The 17201-nt window shown below is 39.4% G+C and overlaps 1 protein-coding gene across 1 annotated transcript in view; it reads left to right on the top strand.

Annotated features, from left to right (window-relative positions):
• Positions 1 to 17201, top strand: part of POLR3B (RNA polymerase III subunit B) — a 144210-nt gene that overhangs the window by 87859 nt on the left and 39150 nt on the right. Inside the window, exons 20-23 of the mRNA XM_010367520.2 lie at positions 7327 to 7536; positions 9952 to 10110; positions 12069 to 12186; positions 16303 to 16445. Coding sequence (XP_010365822.2) covers positions 7327 to 7536; positions 9952 to 10110; positions 12069 to 12186; positions 16303 to 16445 — 630 coding nt within the window. The remainder of the gene's footprint in view (positions 1 to 7326; positions 7537 to 9951; positions 10111 to 12068; positions 12187 to 16302; positions 16446 to 17201) is intronic.

Raw genomic sequence — 17201 nt, 5'->3', positions numbered from 1 at the left:
TCCCCAAACCCATTATACCCTTGCAATTGCTAATGTATCTCCTAAAACTTATCCAATTCATGTCACACTGATTTCTGAGTTTATTTTCCTTCCTCTTTCTCTTTTTCTTCTCTTTCATATATTTATTTATTCATTTGTAACATTTATTGAGCGTAACTGTAGACTAGACATGAGGCTGGAGCCTGAAAATAGAGAGATGAGGCAGAGTCCTGTGCTCAGGGAGTTCTGGGTCTAGTAGAAGAGACCAACAAATAAAACAGTAACCCAATCTAGTGTAATAAATGCTGTAATTGACAACCAAAATCTAAGAAAATTAGAGGAGGAAGGTCACTTAAAGTGAGAGTGGGTTGTTTCTGAAGGGCAGAGCTGAGCTGAGTCTTGGAAGACTGAGTATATTTGAAGGTATGGAAGTGTGGGCAAGTATAGCATAAGAGGTCTCAGTTCTTTGGTGTGGCTGCCTAGTGTAGCATGGTACAGAGGCGTTAAAGGGAAGTGCCATATGTTGAGGAGTTTGAGTTTTATCTTGAAGGTAATACAGAGAGAATACCGGTGCCCCCTTACCCGCCACAAAAAAAAAGGTTTACTTATAAAGCTTTTTGAAATGTTTTTTAAAATCATTTAAATCCTAATATATTTAATACATTTTATTTTCGTATATGCCCATGACACCAGTATGATTGCCATCTCTGATTTAAAGTATGATGCAAGGAACTTCATAAAGAAACTGTAAAAATGTAGAGAGGGAGGCATTACATTGCCTTTGGGTAACAACCGGAATGCATTTAGCTCCTCCGTTACCGACAACCAGCTGCAACTGACCATAGCTTGGCAATTAAGAAACCCTATTTCTTCATTATGGATAGAGAGTAGATATATTTCTTTTCAAGTTTTTATATTGCCCTCTGGTTAGCTACAAAGAAATAAAAAGCATTTTATCCTGCTACTATTTACCTGAATGATGTAATGCCTGGACAGTTGAGAATCATTCCCAGTGGGAAAATCTAAACAGCAGCTCATCAATTTAGCCTTTCCCATTCATCCTCAGCAGCGGTGTAGGCTGATTTCCCGCTTGTGCTTCTGACTTGCTAACAAGTTGAAATATACAGTACTGAACCCTGTGTGTCATGAAAGGGCTATCACTTCTATTGGGTTTACCAAACCATTTTGTTTCATGATGTGAATCCCAGCTGAAACAATACACCTTTTGTGTGGAACCTTCAGCAGAATTAACGGAAGACTAATCACTTCATCGCTAATGCCACTCTTTAGTGTGTTTGAAGATCGAAACAGAAAGAGCTGCAGCTATCTCCATGTAGTGAAGCTTTTTTAAAAAATAAAGAATAGACTTGAAAGAAAGAAAGAAATAATATTTTTATTTTTATAACTTCGCTCCCCACAAAAAAAGAAAAAGAAAAGAAAAGAAAAACCCTTTATATGTGGCCATGAGTATCTGAAACGTTTGGTTAGTTACCACACACAGTTAAGCAGGATCAGTGTGTACAGAAAGCCAATTCAGTGTCTGTAGAGTTCTTTTGTAGTTTTCTGTGTGAAGGTTTTTTTTCTCGTTTTGTTTTGAGTGTCATTTGCAATTCATTGTCTGTGTTTTCTGAGGTTGGTGTATTCAGCTGCTCTGACCCTGGGTCCTGCACATTTAGCTCCTTGGATACAATCCTCTGACGTTACTGCTGACGCTAGGAAGACAAAAGCCACTGAATATCTTAAGTAATAAAAAAAAGCCTTTGTTACTATTTGTTATTATAAAACACCTGACTGGAAAGAAAAGCAGCGAGATAAAAGTACATTTAGAGTTGGCATATAACACGGCAGCATTTCTCTGTGGACACTGAAATAGCTGCAGAAGTATTGAGCAAAGTCTGCTTGAAAAACGACAAAAGGAAAAAGGTCGGCAGAGGGAGAAAACCCACAGCAGATACCCAGGTCTATAATGCAGACTTCGCACTTTAAGTAGGACTTCTCTGGATCGTTTTAATTCCTTGCAGTCTTGACAGCTGATAACTAAAACTCACACTGTATCCCGTTTTTACTATGAGCCATTGCTGAAGATTATTTAAATTCAGAGATTCTATGTGGATTTTCTAAAATAATATTTTAGTTGCTATTCCTCTGTCTGCTGGTCCGGTCCATGTATAACATGGAAGATAGTAGCTTAGAATTAATTCACTAAATATTCTGGCCAGTCTGGAAAATTTGCTCTCTACCATTCCCTACTATCCCTCCCACTACTCCGCAAGAGAGTGAAGAAATGAGAGAAAGTCATTTTCTATCACTATGAAGGAGACCCACAAACCACAGAGATGGAAAGCCTTACCTTGTATGTGAAAGGGAGCTAATCCACGATAAAACACCAGCAGAGGGTGTTCTCCAATCTTAGGTGCTTTAAGTTATTAATAAAGTTCGAGTTCCCACACAGCATCTTACTGTGCCACTGAGAAGCACTTCTCCATGGATATGGCTGTGTGTGTATTGTGACATGGCTCAGAGCAAGAAAGTCAGGTGGACATCTGGAAATGGCTGGATCTCCAGGTCACTCAGCACTACCAGGAAGGGCTGTGTGTTGGAGCCACCTTTTGTGTCATCTCATTGGCACCCGATGCCTAGTTCACATGAGCCACACTTTCATATCCTGCCTGTTTATTAGTTGGTAATCCTCTAGTGGAACACTTTCTCCTGTGTAAAAGGATCATTCAGTTACTATCAGCTCAATTAATGAATATGCAGCACAGACCTTCCCAGACCTCAACAGTGGCTCCTTCTCACTATCCCTTCCCGCTTCAACTGCAAACTACTGGGACTTTTTTCTAAGCTCAGGAGTGAATGCAGCTTCTGTTTTTGTGTTTGTTTTCAATAGATTCTATTCCTAAGTCGATAGTTTCTTCCTTTCTGTTCCCCACTTTACAGTAGGCTGAGATGTACTAGAAATAGGCTGGAGGATTTTGAGACACTAAAAACACAATATACAAAGATCCTCATAAAATATTGTTTCATCCTACACCTTCTCCCCCTTTCTGTTTGATTTGATTTTTAGCATATTTATTTTTTGTCCGTTTGAGGGTACAAAATGCAAAAAATGTTTTGGCCAAATTACCCTGGAAATTATTTTTCAAATTCTGCTATTGGTTAAAGTTTTTTTTAATTATTGTAGCTATTTTAGGTATAAGCTTATGTGGTATTTTCTAAGACTAGAATGTTAGCAATGAATATATACGGAGGTACAGTTGAGTACTCTAAGTTTAGTATGTAGCCTTGAGTGGGAGGTAGAATGAATGATATAGGGTAATAAGATGTATTTTTATTATTACTAATATTGTTAATATTGATTATAAATAATGTTGCCACTTACTGAGTATCCAAATTCTTTACATACATTATTTCTTTTTTTTTTTTTTTGAGATGGAGTCTTGCTGTCACCCAGGCTGGAGTACAGTGGCACTATCACAACTCACTGCAACCTCCACTTCCTGGGTTCAAGGAATTCTCCTGCCTTAGCCTCCTGAGTAGCTGGGACTGCAGACGCACTCCACCATGCCCAGCTAATTTTTGTGTGTGTGTGTGTGTGTCTGTTTTTAGTAGAGACAGGGTTTCACCATGTTGGCTAGGCTGGTCTCGCACTCCTGACCTCATGTGATCTGCCTGCCTTGACTTCCCAAAGTGCTGGGATTACAGGTGTGAGCCACCATGCCCAGCCCTTTTTTTTTTAATCACAATAATAATCCTTTGAAATATAATACATACTTTTTTTTGTTCTGACAAGGAAGCTGAATCCCAGTTTTGTTGAGTAACATATAAAAGATTTTCTATGTCTTCTATGTAATGTTACCTATAAAGCTTACTGAAATTCTTCTCAACCAAAACTAACTTCTTTTCTCATTTTTTTCCTGTCCATTGTGGATCACGATCAGGCTGCCTTTTCTGGTAGAATGTAAATTATAAGCCCCTTGAAGTCAGGAGCTCTGTTATTTATTACAGGTTGAATATCCCTTACCTGAAATGCTTAGGACCAGGAGTGTTTCAGATTTTGGATTTTTTTGGATTTTGAAATATTTGCATATACATAATAAGATATCTTGGGGATGGGACCCAAGTCTAAACATGAAATCCGTTTAAGTTTCATATACACTTTATACACGTAGCCTAAAGGTAATTTATAAGATACTTTTAATAATTTTGTACATGAGGCAAAGTTTGACTAAGTTTTGACTGCAACCCATCACATGAGGTCAGGTGTGGAGTTTTCCACTTGTGGCGGCATGTTGGTGCTCAAAATGTTTCTGATTTAGGAGCATTTTGGACTTTGGATTTTTGACTAAGGATGCTCAACCAGTGTTGCAGTTGACTCTTGAACAACACAGGGGTTAGGAGCATCAACTCCTCTCACAGTTAAACATCCATGTATTATTTTTGACTCCCCTAAAGCTGATTACTAATAGCCTACTGTTAACTGAAAGTCTTACCAATAACATAGTCAATTAACACTTACTTTGTATGTGATATGTGTTATATACTATATTCTTACAATTCAAATAAGCTAGATAAAAGAAAGTGTTATTAAGAAAATTATAAGGAAGAGCAAATATATTTATTATTCTTTAAGTGGAAATGGATTATCATAAAGGTCTTTTTCCTCGTCGTCTTCACACTGAGTAGGCTGAGGTGTAGAGGAAGGGAGAGATTGGTCTTGCTGTCTCAGGGCCAGTAGAGGGAAAAGAAAATCCATATATGAGTGGTCTCCCTTTTTAAGGAAACTGAAAATAGTAATAGGGGAATCAAAGTTTGAGCATGTGCTGCACACAGACAAGCCCTATCATTTGCTTGCCTATTGCTTCTTGGCAAAATGGTTAGTCAGCCATTCATTATTTTTATAAAAATTTGGGAATCTGATAGCATTTTGAAGTTTTATGACATAGAATAGTTTATAAATCCTATTTAACATTTTAACTTACAAACCCATAATCAGTGCTGCTAAAAATGCACGTACATGTATACTCTCACAAGTTCTTTGAAAAGCCTTTAGAGAAAACTTTTTGATGTCATAAGCACTAAACATTTGCTAAACTATTTTGTTGTTCATCCATTCAGTGGTCAGTTGTAATGCCTGAGAATTATGTTCTGGGCCTGGTAGCACAATTTATAGCAGGATCCAGTCTCTTTCACCATTGTTTAGAGGTGCAGCCATTTATGTTTCCCTGCTGCATAATAATGCATGTCTCGGGTTTCAGAAGACATGTTTGGCAGCCTGGTGGGACATTGCCTGAACCCTTGTCTCCAGCTGAGTAAAGTATACAATTGGAACTGAAATCTCAACATAAATTTTAAGTGCTTTCATATAAAAGGACAAACTTATTGTCAGTGAACTCTACCATAATCCCAGCAGTAGTAATCTTATTTCTAAAACAGTAAGTGATCTATTGCCAGGTATCCTGCCCAGTTTATTAGTTGGCACTAAAATAGCATAAATTAATTGGCAATTTATAGTGCAAACTCGATAAAAAGTTCATGAGGTTCAGTTTGACTTGTTTTTCAGCTGAATCCTGTTAAGTTTTAGAGATTTAAGCACATACTGGCATAAAAAGTATAATGGGATTCTTCAATTTAATTCACTTGACATTTATTGAGCATCTATAATCTATATAATAAGCATGGCACTGTCACTGTACTAGATATTCCCTACATATTTACTATTTATTTCAATAGTAATTGTCAAGGAGTACCGTATCATTTTTGCTGCTTCGTTTATTTTCTTTTTCTTTTCTCCTTCTTCTTCTTTTTTTTTTTTTTTTTTTTTTGAGACAGGGTCTTGCTCTGTTGGCCAGGCTTGAGTATAGTGATATGATCGTAGCTCACTGCAACCTTTACTTTCTGAGCTCAAGTGCTTCTCATGCCTCAGCCACCCAAGTAGCTGGGACTACAGGCACACACCACCTTGCCCAGTTAATTTTTGCATTTTTAGTAGAGACATGGTTTTGTCATGTTGCCCAGTCTGGTCTTGAACTCCTGAGCTCAAGCAATCCACCCACATTGACCTCCCAAAGTGCTGGGATGACAGGCATGAGCCACCACGCCCAGCCTGAATAGCTTATTTTCATCCCCAAAATGAAATCATCATTGATTTAATGACATGAGTATGGAGAAAAAGTTAAAGGAAATGAATATTGAGTTTTGGTGTCTGCACACCCTAGGGTATAACTCTGTGAAATGGCACTTAGGTACTTTGGAGTGTGTGTGTGGTGTGTGTGTTGTGTATATGTCACTATGGAAGCATGTGCAAGAGAGAGAGGCTTAAAGCTACCTTCTTTTTTCTAACACTAACATCTGTTCTTAGCTATTCACGGGGGAAGAAAAAGAGATACCTAGGAGAAGTTAAAGAGGCTCTGTAGCCCACACTCAAGCTCAACGGTAGAGCAAGCCTGAGTTTTCCAAATTTAACGTCTCTGTGTAGCATCAGTTCTGTGCCCACAAGCCCAGGAGACTAAAAGACTTTTCTTCAGACAGGTCCATGAACCCCAGTGTGTTTATGAGGGGAAATGAGAGAAAGGGTTAACCTTCTGATTTCATGTTCAGTTGACAATGACCCAATAACACCCTTCTGAGGAATAATCAGGTGGAAGACTGATTGCTAAGGAGGGAAGAGCCCACCCCTGATTGGGCTGTACCCTAGATTTCTTAAGGAAGGGACCATGCCTTTTCCCATTTTATCTCCAGTGTTTGGCACAGAGTAGGTGTTTATTAACTGCTTAATAAGTGAATCATCAAATAAATGAATAATCCCCTCTTCCTTGCTCTCACTTGAATTCCTCTTTGTTCATTCTTTTTCTTCCCTTCTCTTCTGTATTCTTTTTCATTTAGAACTTTTGTAATTGTTTATTTCTTTTTATGGAATATACCTGTTTTTCCATTTTATAAGCTCCTTGGAAGTGAACACTGGGTGTTATCTTACATTACCTCTCCCCAGCAGGCCTGGAACACGATAGAAACAAATAAAGAATTTTTCATTGTGAAGTTAACCAGTGGAAACTAAATCCCTTAAATGGGTTAATATAAATCCAAAAAGTCTAAATTATTTAGATTAAAATATACTCTGAGTATATTTTTCCTTCTTTGTAGGACTTTAAAACTTTAAATATTAGTGAGAAAAGTTGCTTTTACAAGTTGTTAAGCCACCATGAGAGTATTGCTTTTGAAATGTTGAACCTGAAGAGTTTCTTCATTTTGATTAGTGATGTTAATGTATTTATCTCTATATTCTTTACTACCTTATTATTTCGCATAATAGAATGTTGTATTTTGTTTTCTTCAATATCAATGCAGGTACTATAGGGTACAACCAGCGAAACAGAATTGATACTCTCATGTATCTACTAGCATATCCACAAAAACCCATGGTTAAGACAAAAACTATTGAATTGATAGAATTTGAGAAACTGCCAGCTGGACAGAATGCAACAGTTGCTGTGATGAGCTATAGTGGCTATGATATTGAAGATGCTCTTGTTTTAAACAAGGCCTCTTTAGACAGAGGTAAGTGAATTTCCAAAACTAACGCCACAGGTGCTTTTTGCAGAATTAGATATAGGGATGATTAATGTAGAGATCACTTGGTTAATGTCATTTCAAGTTATTTGAATTTTATGATATAGAAACAGGAGGTGGTTGGGTTTTGATGTTGGCTTTCTTGTCATTTTTAATGAATAGTATATTGAGATAATTTGTTAAACGTACTACTACAGAATATTTTTCTTCTTTGTTATTTTATTGGTTACGTGAGACAGTCCTTCAAAGAGAAAAAAATGTAAGAATGTGTTTGTTTTCCAGCAGGAATTACAATATATGAAATATGTGTTTTCACTGTATCTAGCGATATATATTGTTAACAAACCTGTTTGAGAGGGCAGTAGCAATATCTGGATGTAAAAGGCTGTTTCTTATTTGTGTAACCTCATAATTTGGTACCTTCTTTGGCCAAGTGACGAAAGTTAAAAATATATGGCCGCAAACTCTGGCATGGAGTTTTTCTGCTTTTCTTTCTGTTTTTGACAATTACTTTCGCAAGTCACCACTTCGTGATTTGTTAGACATCACCTGATCTGAAGTCTGACTTCTCTATTCATAATCTCCATTTCTCTTTTTCCTTTCTGGCATACCCACTATGCCTTCCCCTTCCCTCTTTGTAGTTGCTAGGCAGCCATAATAGTACTCCTAGACATGTGTCTTTGGCATTAATGTTGGCCACACTTAATTTATGCCTCTTTTTTTCCTCCAAATGACAACAGCCATGCTTTAAAACTAGATGTTTTCCTTTCTGATTAACTGGTAACATTTATGTGGAAATCTGAAGACTTTGTGATGTCTGTCAGAAACTCTGCAACCCAATTTAATGATCTGAGTTTACTGTCCGCTAGCTCTTAAGCTATCACCTGTAAATAAAATGTCTATTTACACTTTGAAGAAAACAGTTCTTGATTTCATGCAGTTAAGATTCACGTTACACTCCAGCATGTTGCAGTTAATGGCTACTGTATGAAATTTCAAGATCATGTAATGTTTCCAAACCAGCTGGCATTCTGAGCCCAGTTTATTATGGCCATACACAATTTCCTAGGAGCCATGATGACTACGGCCTTGCTTAAAGACACAAATGTCTTCATCTGACGTCCAGTTGTAGAAATTCGTTACTTCATCTCACAGTCACCTTCATATTTAAAAAATTACATTACAGCCCTGAGATTTTATTTATAAATCCACTTTTACCTGATTGATTTCTAAAGTCACATTCTTAGATTTCTGCTTTTGGTGGAAAATTGTTAAGTGAAGGATTTTATAGCCATGCATTTATTTCATCAGTAATAACTGGCATTGAATCCCGAGACATTTTCTTATTTAAGTGAACTCTGGCATGGCTCAATATATCCTGAGGAGATTAGTAAGATAATCTAGTTTAAAATAACTGCTTGGCCAAAGGGGAAAAAGAAAGAAATGCAGCCACAGAATCTTAGGAAATTATAGTGTTGAAGGAATGACAGCTGTTTTGGGTAACTCTACAACTCATGGATTTTTTCTTTTAGGGATTCAGTGGTTGAGTTTTTTTGCCCCACCCAGAGGTTTTTCTTCTGTCCTTTTTGCTTATTTTTCTTCCTTTTATTTTTCTGATCTATTGGTAGACAGCTTATTTTTCTTGATGTTCAGATTGTTAGTTGACTTCACAGCTTTTCCCTCATCCACTAGATAAATGCAATCTAAAAATGTAATTAAACTCCAATCTTTAGGGCAGAGGAGAACTATTTTTCCCATTGAAATAATTTGATTGTTCTTTTTTCATTCTGTCTCTTCTCTGGAGAAAAATTAATGTTTTTACTTGCTGGCTTAGAACTTGCTCTAAATGCCAAATTTTAAAAAGGAAAACTTTCCAGGGAAGGTTAGCAGAAGTTGTGCACCAAAAGGATGTGTGTCCTGGCTCAGGAGTCAGTGGACTTGTGCTGTTTAACACAATCCTCAACTCTGCTGCCAACTTGCTAGATGACCTTGGCCACTTAATTTCTCTGGACCTCACTCCTAGTGCCTGTGAAAGAGATAGGTTAAGCAGGTAATTTCTAAGGCCCTTTCCAATTCTAATATTCTATGGCTCTGTCCTCTGAAAGAATCACAGTGCCAGTCTTAGATTTCTCTCACCCTTCTCCAGTTTGACAAGGTGTATTCCGTGCAGAAAATGGTTGTAGAGATTCCAGTGTTTACACAGACAGTAGGTAGGGGACAAGTCCTGTGCCACTTCTTCAGATTATCAGATTTTTATTTGGTTTGTACTATGTCCCAGATACAGAGAAGTTTTGGGATTTGGGGGAGAGTGAGGTGGAGGGGATTGTTGAGTAGCACAAATCCATGTTTTCTTATAGCTTTGGATTACTGGTGGTTCTAATGCCCATTTTGGTTTCATTTTAGGCTTTGGGCGCTGCCTTGTATATAAAAATGCTAAATGTACATTGAAACGATACACCAATCAGACTTTTGATAAAGTGATGGGGCCCATGTTGGATGCTGCTACAAGGAAACCTATCTGGCGACATGAAATCTTAGATGCAGATGGTATTTGTTCTCCAGGTAAAAGCCTTTTAAAAGAAAAATTTTTAATATATACCTTTGAAATCATATGTTATTCAACAATATTTCTGAATATTTGACAAAAAGGGCAGAAAAACGTAACAACCTATAAAACCACTATCCAAACTCAACCAATGAGGTCATTTTTGATGAATTTCCTTCCAGTTTGTTTTTCTGTACACTATGTTTTTACCTATCAGTAATCTATGCTAACTATAATTTTTTAGTTATAATTTTGAATAATAGAAAAGCCACTTTAAGGAAATATTTAGAGTAGTTCGTGTCCCTGCATCTACACTGGTATTTCTTCATTTACGCATTTAGCTTACAGACTACTTTAGAATTTTGTCCCCCTGCAAAGGTATGACTCCATTATAATTACAAACTTGTAATGCATTTTGTTGATGAAACAAATAGTCCTTGCCCTTATGGGTCTCACAGACCGGTACAGGAGACTGACATTGATCAGAGGATCATGCACAAACGCAGGTTAAGGAATCATATAGGTAGCTATGAGGCCATTTTATAGCAAGAGGATTTGACCTAGTTAGGAAGATCAGCATGGCCTTCCCCAAGGAAGTGAGCTGGAATCTGAAGGATAGGGAAGAGTTAACTAAACAAGAGGGTCAGGGAGCGTGTTCTAAGTAGTAAGAAAAGCTTGTGCAAGGGTCCCGGAGCTTGGTAGTTAAAAGATCTGAAAGAAGACCAGTGCGGGTAACAAGAAGAGAGTGCAGGGAAGCATGGTGCGCATGAGTTGGTGGGTGACGCGCGGGGTAGGGGCCAGAGTAAGCAAGTCTTTGCAACTGTGTTAGTATTGTCTTTATTTTATTAATTTTATTTTTGAGACAGGGTCTCAGTCTGTCACCGAGGCTAGAGTGCAGTGGCACAATCTCAGCTCACTGCAACCTCTGCCTCCTGGATTCAAGCGATTCTCCCACTTCAGCCTCCTGGATAGCTGGGACCCATAGGTGCATGCCACCGTGCCTGACTAGTTTTTTGTATTTTTTGTAGAGATGAGGTCTTACCATCTTGCCTAGGCTGGTCTCGAACTCCTGGGCTCAAGTTCTCCACCCACCTCGGCTTCCCAAAGTGCTGGGATTATAGGCGTGAGCTACCATGCTGAGCCCATGATACTATTTTCATTATGATCCTAAAAGCAGTGATATATTCAGATACGTGTTTTGAAATGATCATTCTGACTACAGTGTAGAAAAAGGATTAGAAGGGCACTGAAATAGAAGGTAGACCTGGTACCAGGAGCTGTGGTGAAGGTAGAGAGAACCCAGTTGTTAGGAGGAAAATCCACATGACTTTGTCATGGTTGGCCTGTGGGTGGTGAATGCTTTATCAAGCTGTGATTCCAAAGAGACACAGAATACGTGACTTCTCCTCCCTCTGTCTGCCTTTGTTTCTTGGAGGATTTTTCTCATCCTAACACTGGTCAGTATGGCTTGGAAAATATGCGCTATGACAGTACTACAGGTAGTTGGTCTTTGAGCTTACCAGGAAGAGATACAAAGCAAAAATGGGAATAACAGCAAAACCAAAGAAATATTTTGATTTCCTCATTGCCCAAGTTGAATTGGTGGTGGCTTATTACTGGTTGAAATAACTGTAAATAAAAATAAGTGATGAAAACTTAACATCCTAAGAGATATATAAAATTGCTATTTACTGAGATGATATTTCTTATGTTAACATAGTACTCTGAATTATTTTCTTTATTTTATATACACTATGATGTGTGTGTGTGTGTGTGTGTGTCTCATTCTGTTGCCCAGGCTGGAGTGCAGTGGCATGGTCATAGCTCACTGCAGCCTCAACCTGGGCTCAAGCAGTCCTCCTACCTCAGCCTCCTAAGTAGTTGGGACTATAGGCATGTTCATCTGTGCCTAGTTCGTAATCTTTATTCCACACAGATGATAACAATATGCCTAACACTTTTCTTTTCTTCTCAGGTGAGAAAGTAGAAAACAAACAAGTGCTTGTAAATAAGTCCATGCCCACGGTGACTCAGATTCCGTTGGAAGGAAGTAATGTACCACAGCAACCACAGTACAAAGATGTACCCATAACGTATGTATTGGTTGTGCCTTGATAATACGTAGAAAGGTTAGAAAAAGAGAAGGAATGGGAGAAATTAGAAGGTAGGTCTTCGTGTGTTGGAGAACTACAAATAGCAATTTGGGGTAACATTACTTGTCATGAAAAAAGCATGGTATAGAATATAAAATAGTCTATGGAATCATATAGACCCTAAACTGGGTTTGAGGTGTGGACCACATAGGCAGGGGTTCCTGGTGGAATTAACAACAGGATGAAGGGTACATGGCGTAATAGTGCCTGGGTTTTGGAGGATCAGTGCAGCTTGCTGGGGCTAGTCTGTGAAAGAGTTGGGAATTGATACTGCAGAGAGGGACATGATAAGAGTCATATTTTTAAACAGTGAAACACACTGGCCACAGCATGGCATCACAGTATACTAGAACACAGCCCAGCTCTCGTACAGGTTGTCTTGTGTATCTTACGTGAGTAAAGCATTTAAATTCTGTTAGCTTCAGTTTTTTCATTTGTATAATACAATGAAAGAGTTAGACTTATTAATATCTAAATTTCTTCTAAGCTCTAACATTTAATAAAGTATGAACCTAGTGAGAAGGGCCAATGATAGTCACCACATTGTAATATAAAAACCAAACTAGAAGAGACATTTGACCTAGCCAAGGTGAACTAAGCTAACTGAGTTTAGGAGGTGGCAGTGATGGTGACATAGGAGAACTGGATTCTTGAGCTGTGATGGCAGTTTTACAAATGTATTCAATACACAGTAGCTGAGGCCTGCTGTGTGCCAGCCACCCTGCCTCTTGTGCCAGCGATATAGAGCTGAAATAAGCCATAAGCCTTGCCTGCAAGAAGTCGTATTTAGTTGGCAAAGACCCCCACACAAAAAAAGTGCGGTAATGACCGTGATCATAATAGCTTATTGGGAATTTATACTGTACCAGTTACTGTTCTGGACATTTTACATGTGTTAACTCAGTTAATCCTACCACCACCCTAGGAGCTGTGTTCTCTTCGTGGCTCATTAGAAAGATAAGATGGAAGCAAGGAGAAGTTAAGTAACTTACCAAGGTCACACAGCAATAAGGGGCAGCACCAGGATTTGAAGTCATGTCAGAGTGCTTCTCTTGACCATTGTGCTAAACACAGCAAGAGAGTCATCTCGGGTGCCATGGATTTGTCTCTGGAGGAGGAGCACCAAGGAGAAAATGGGCAGCTATGCTTAGGGGATGGGTCCAGACTCTTACACTGACTTCTACAGGATGAACAGCTATTTTACAGTTACAGAGGTGGCTATGCTGGTTGGCTCTCTTCCTGTCTTGAAGGAGGATATCTCTTTTTCTGTGCAAAGTTCATCTCTCCTTTTGGTTTCTTAATTTTATTCACTCTTTTCAGAGACCTTTTTCTGTCATCTTCTCTTTTATCCTCCCATATTTTCAATCTGTTTCCTATTGATTCCTTCTTTACAGGTTAGAAAATGTGCTCAGATACTTTTTACCTTTAAAGGAAAATAAAAGTTTTTCTGGTCTTTGTGTCCCTTTCTAGCTGCCACTGTATTCCTCTTCCTTTGACTGTGAATCTCCTCAGAGCAGTCGTTTGTCATCTCCATTTCTACTTTGTTACCTTCTGCTCACTCCCTAACCCTTGGAACTGGCCTCTTACCTACCTCGTCATTCTCCTGAAACAGCTCCAGAAGAGGTCACCAAAGACATCCTATATGTTCATTTCATTCAAGAAATACTTTTGTTTTTGAGACAGAGTCTTGCACTGTCACCTGGGCTAGAGTGCAATGGCACTATCTCGGCTCACTGCAACCTCCACCTCCCAGTTCAAGCGATTCTCCTGCCTCAGCCTCCCGAGTAGCTGGGACTACAGGTGCACACCACCACACCCGGCTGATTTTTTGTATTTTTACAAAAATAAAAAATACAATATGTTGTCCAGACTGGTCTCGAACTCCGCCTCATGATCCGCCCACCTCGGCCTCCCAAAGTGCTGGGAGTCATAAGTCATGGCACCCAGCCCTTAAGAAATACTTTCTGAGCATTAACAGTATGCCAGGAACTATTCCGGGCACATGGGATAGTGCAGGGAGGAAAACCAGCAGTACCTGTCTTTGTGGGAATCACACCCCAGTGCGGGAAGACAGGAAGTAAAGAAATAAGCAAAACCCACGTGTAGTCGAATTTGCCAAATCAGACAGACTCTTCAATCGGAATCTTCTTGCAGACTGGGACTTTGTCTCTTCTTTTCACCTTGTACCCCCTAGTGTCTGGCATAGTACCTAGCACATAGTGGGTATAGTGGGTATTCATTCAGTAAATAGTTACCGTGTGAATGAATGAATTTCATGTGACCCTTCTATAGCATTTGACGCCACTGACCTCTCCCTTCCCTTGGTGTTGTGACACTGCTCTCACCTGGCCCTCCCTATCGGTCTAATCACTCACTCTTAGCCCCCCATCCTTCCTGGCCTTGTGGTGACTTCACCCTGGCCGGGATGATTCTTGAGCCTCATCCGGACAAGCTCCCCAATTCTCAGCACTCCAGTCACCCTCTTTTTGCTGATGACTCCCATAGAGACATCTGCCCGGTGTCAGCTTCCTATCAGCACTTGGGCAGCTTTACAGTGGCCCCAAACAGGCTTCTCCTCCTGGATCTCTGTCTTGGTAAATTGCATCAGCTGCCAGCAGCCAGCCAGTCACCAGCACAATCTGACTCCTTTCCTTTACCTGCCACACACACCAATCCTGTAGTTCCTGTCATCTTAGCAGCTCTCTTCTCTCCTTCCTGCTGCAGTGTCTGTGCTGTGGCCCTCTGCTCTGCCTGGAGTTCTTGTTCACTGTCCATCTGCCTCCAGGCTGGTACCTCTCAGGTTCTCTCTGCATCACTGCTAGGGTGATTTTTTCTTTTTGAGACAGAGACTCGCTCTGTCGTCCAGGCTGGAGTGCAGTGGCGCAATCTTGTCTCACTGCAACCTCCACATCCTGGATTCAAGCAGTTCTCTTGCCTCAGCCTCCTGAGTAGCTGGGATTACAGGGGCATGCCACTACGCCCAGCTAATTTTTATATTTTTAGTAGAGATAGGGTTTCACATGTTAGGCTGGTCTCGATCTCCTGACCTCATGATCCGTCCGCTTTTGCCTCCCAAAGTGCTGGGATTACAGGTGTGAGCCACTGTGCCTGGCTGGGTGATTTTCTAAACTACTCCTCTGGCCATGTTACTCTGTTGGATAAATAGAGTGAAACTTGAGTAAGTTAAGTGAAAGTATGAATGACAGGGGCACCTTTGGGAAAGGCGTCCTCAGCACACCTCCCTGGCCTCCCCTTCACACACTAAGCTGTATGTTTCTAGGAAATCACCTCTTATTATCCAAAATGTGCCATCCTAATTCAATTAGGCCTTGTGCAATCGCTCAGGCTGCCACTCTGCCAGTGACCCACTCTGGTCAGGTCTCAAGTTGAAGGTTACCTCTTCTGTGGCAGGTCTTGACAGCCTGCCACTCCCTGCCACCACTGTCATCCCCCACTCCCAGCAGAATTGACTATCTCCCTTGAGCCTCTCCTATTCTTCACACCAGATGTCATTACTGCACTTACCTGTCTCCTCCTTGATTGGATTGTGAGCTCCTTTGGTGCAGTAACTGTGTCTACTTAATTGTTAGGTGTCCAAAGGCTACCAGGATCTGATACATGGTAGATTTCTAATAATGTTTGTTATGTGAAAAAAAATTAATAATTGAAAAGCTGAGTAAGTAAAAGTACTATTACTGTTAAGAACTAGGAGTTGAGTCTGAAATCCCAGTTCCGCTTTGTATGAGTCATGTGCCCTTGGACAAGTTACTTAACTCCTCTAAGCATCAGTTTTCCTCATCTATAATGGAATAACAGTATGGACTGTTGTGAGGATTAAATTGCACTGTGCCTTCCTCATAATAAATGTGTAGTGTTGTAAAAGGGAAATTGTGAAATTTGAATTTAATGTTAAAAAAAATGGAAGTCATTTTTCAGAGCCCAAGATGAAAATGTCAAAGTACTCTATGGTAGGCATGAAATGAAATATAACATGGGTGAGAAGGTCGCAAAGGGCAGTTTGAAAACTCTGTTTTAGTGACTTTCTCTTAACACCAGCTATAAAGGAGCCACAGATTCATACATTGAAAAAGTGATGATATCTTCAAATGCTGAAGATGCTTTTCTGATCAAAATGCTGCTGAGACAGACAAGGCGTCCAGAAATTGGAGACAAATTCAGCAGTCGTCATGGGCAAAAAGGTAAATTGTATCATTTCTCAACTTGATTATAAAACAATATATGAATGATTTGTTAACCCCTTACATAAAATTACCCCATTTATAAAATTTACTTTGGAAAAGTATTACATTGTTATAAAAATTCTTGTTTTATTTCTTAGATTAACCTGTTTATATTTTAATGGCATTTAAAAATATATGGTAGACCTGCTCCTCTGTGCTGTCTATTTCATTCTCCTGCAGTTGCTATGCCCAGAATTATAATTATAACTACATTCTAGGTGAGGCACCTGTTGAGATACATGTAGCTGTTCAAAAAATAAATAGTGGTGCCCTTTTTTTTTTTCTGAAAGGTACATCTTTAAACTACTACATGTTCTGTTGGGTCATAGTATCATAAGATGTCAGCACTAGAAGACACCTCAGAGTTATCCGTCCCCTTGTTTACAGATGAGGAAGTTTAGTCCCCGCATTTTCAGTGGCCAGTCAAGAATATGCAGCTGCTTGGTTGTTGAACTGGTGTTAGAACCTGGGTCTCCTGACCCCAAGGCAGTGCTTTGTGTGTCTCCCACATCTAATCCCATTGGCAAGCCTCACTCATTCCTTTGATGGTTACTGCACAGTTTTCATCTATTTGTAGCTTTGTTTATTTTCAAGAAACACAGCACTGTATCACTGTTAATTAACTCATTTATTAGTAAGCTCTTGTTTAGTCAATATACACAGTCTTTAAAGTGGAAAGTTTGTCCTGGGGTTTGAATTTTAGCTCTGCCTGCT

Source organism: Rhinopithecus roxellana, chromosome 10 (assembly GCF_007565055.1).
Source record: "Rhinopithecus roxellana isolate Shanxi Qingling chromosome 10, ASM756505v1, whole genome shotgun sequence".
In the NCBI taxonomy this organism is placed as follows: Eukaryota; Metazoa; Chordata; class Mammalia; order Primates; family Cercopithecidae; genus Rhinopithecus; species Rhinopithecus roxellana.
The sequence above is the reverse complement of the archived record's forward strand: the minus strand, read 5'-3'. Positions and strand labels throughout refer to the sequence as shown.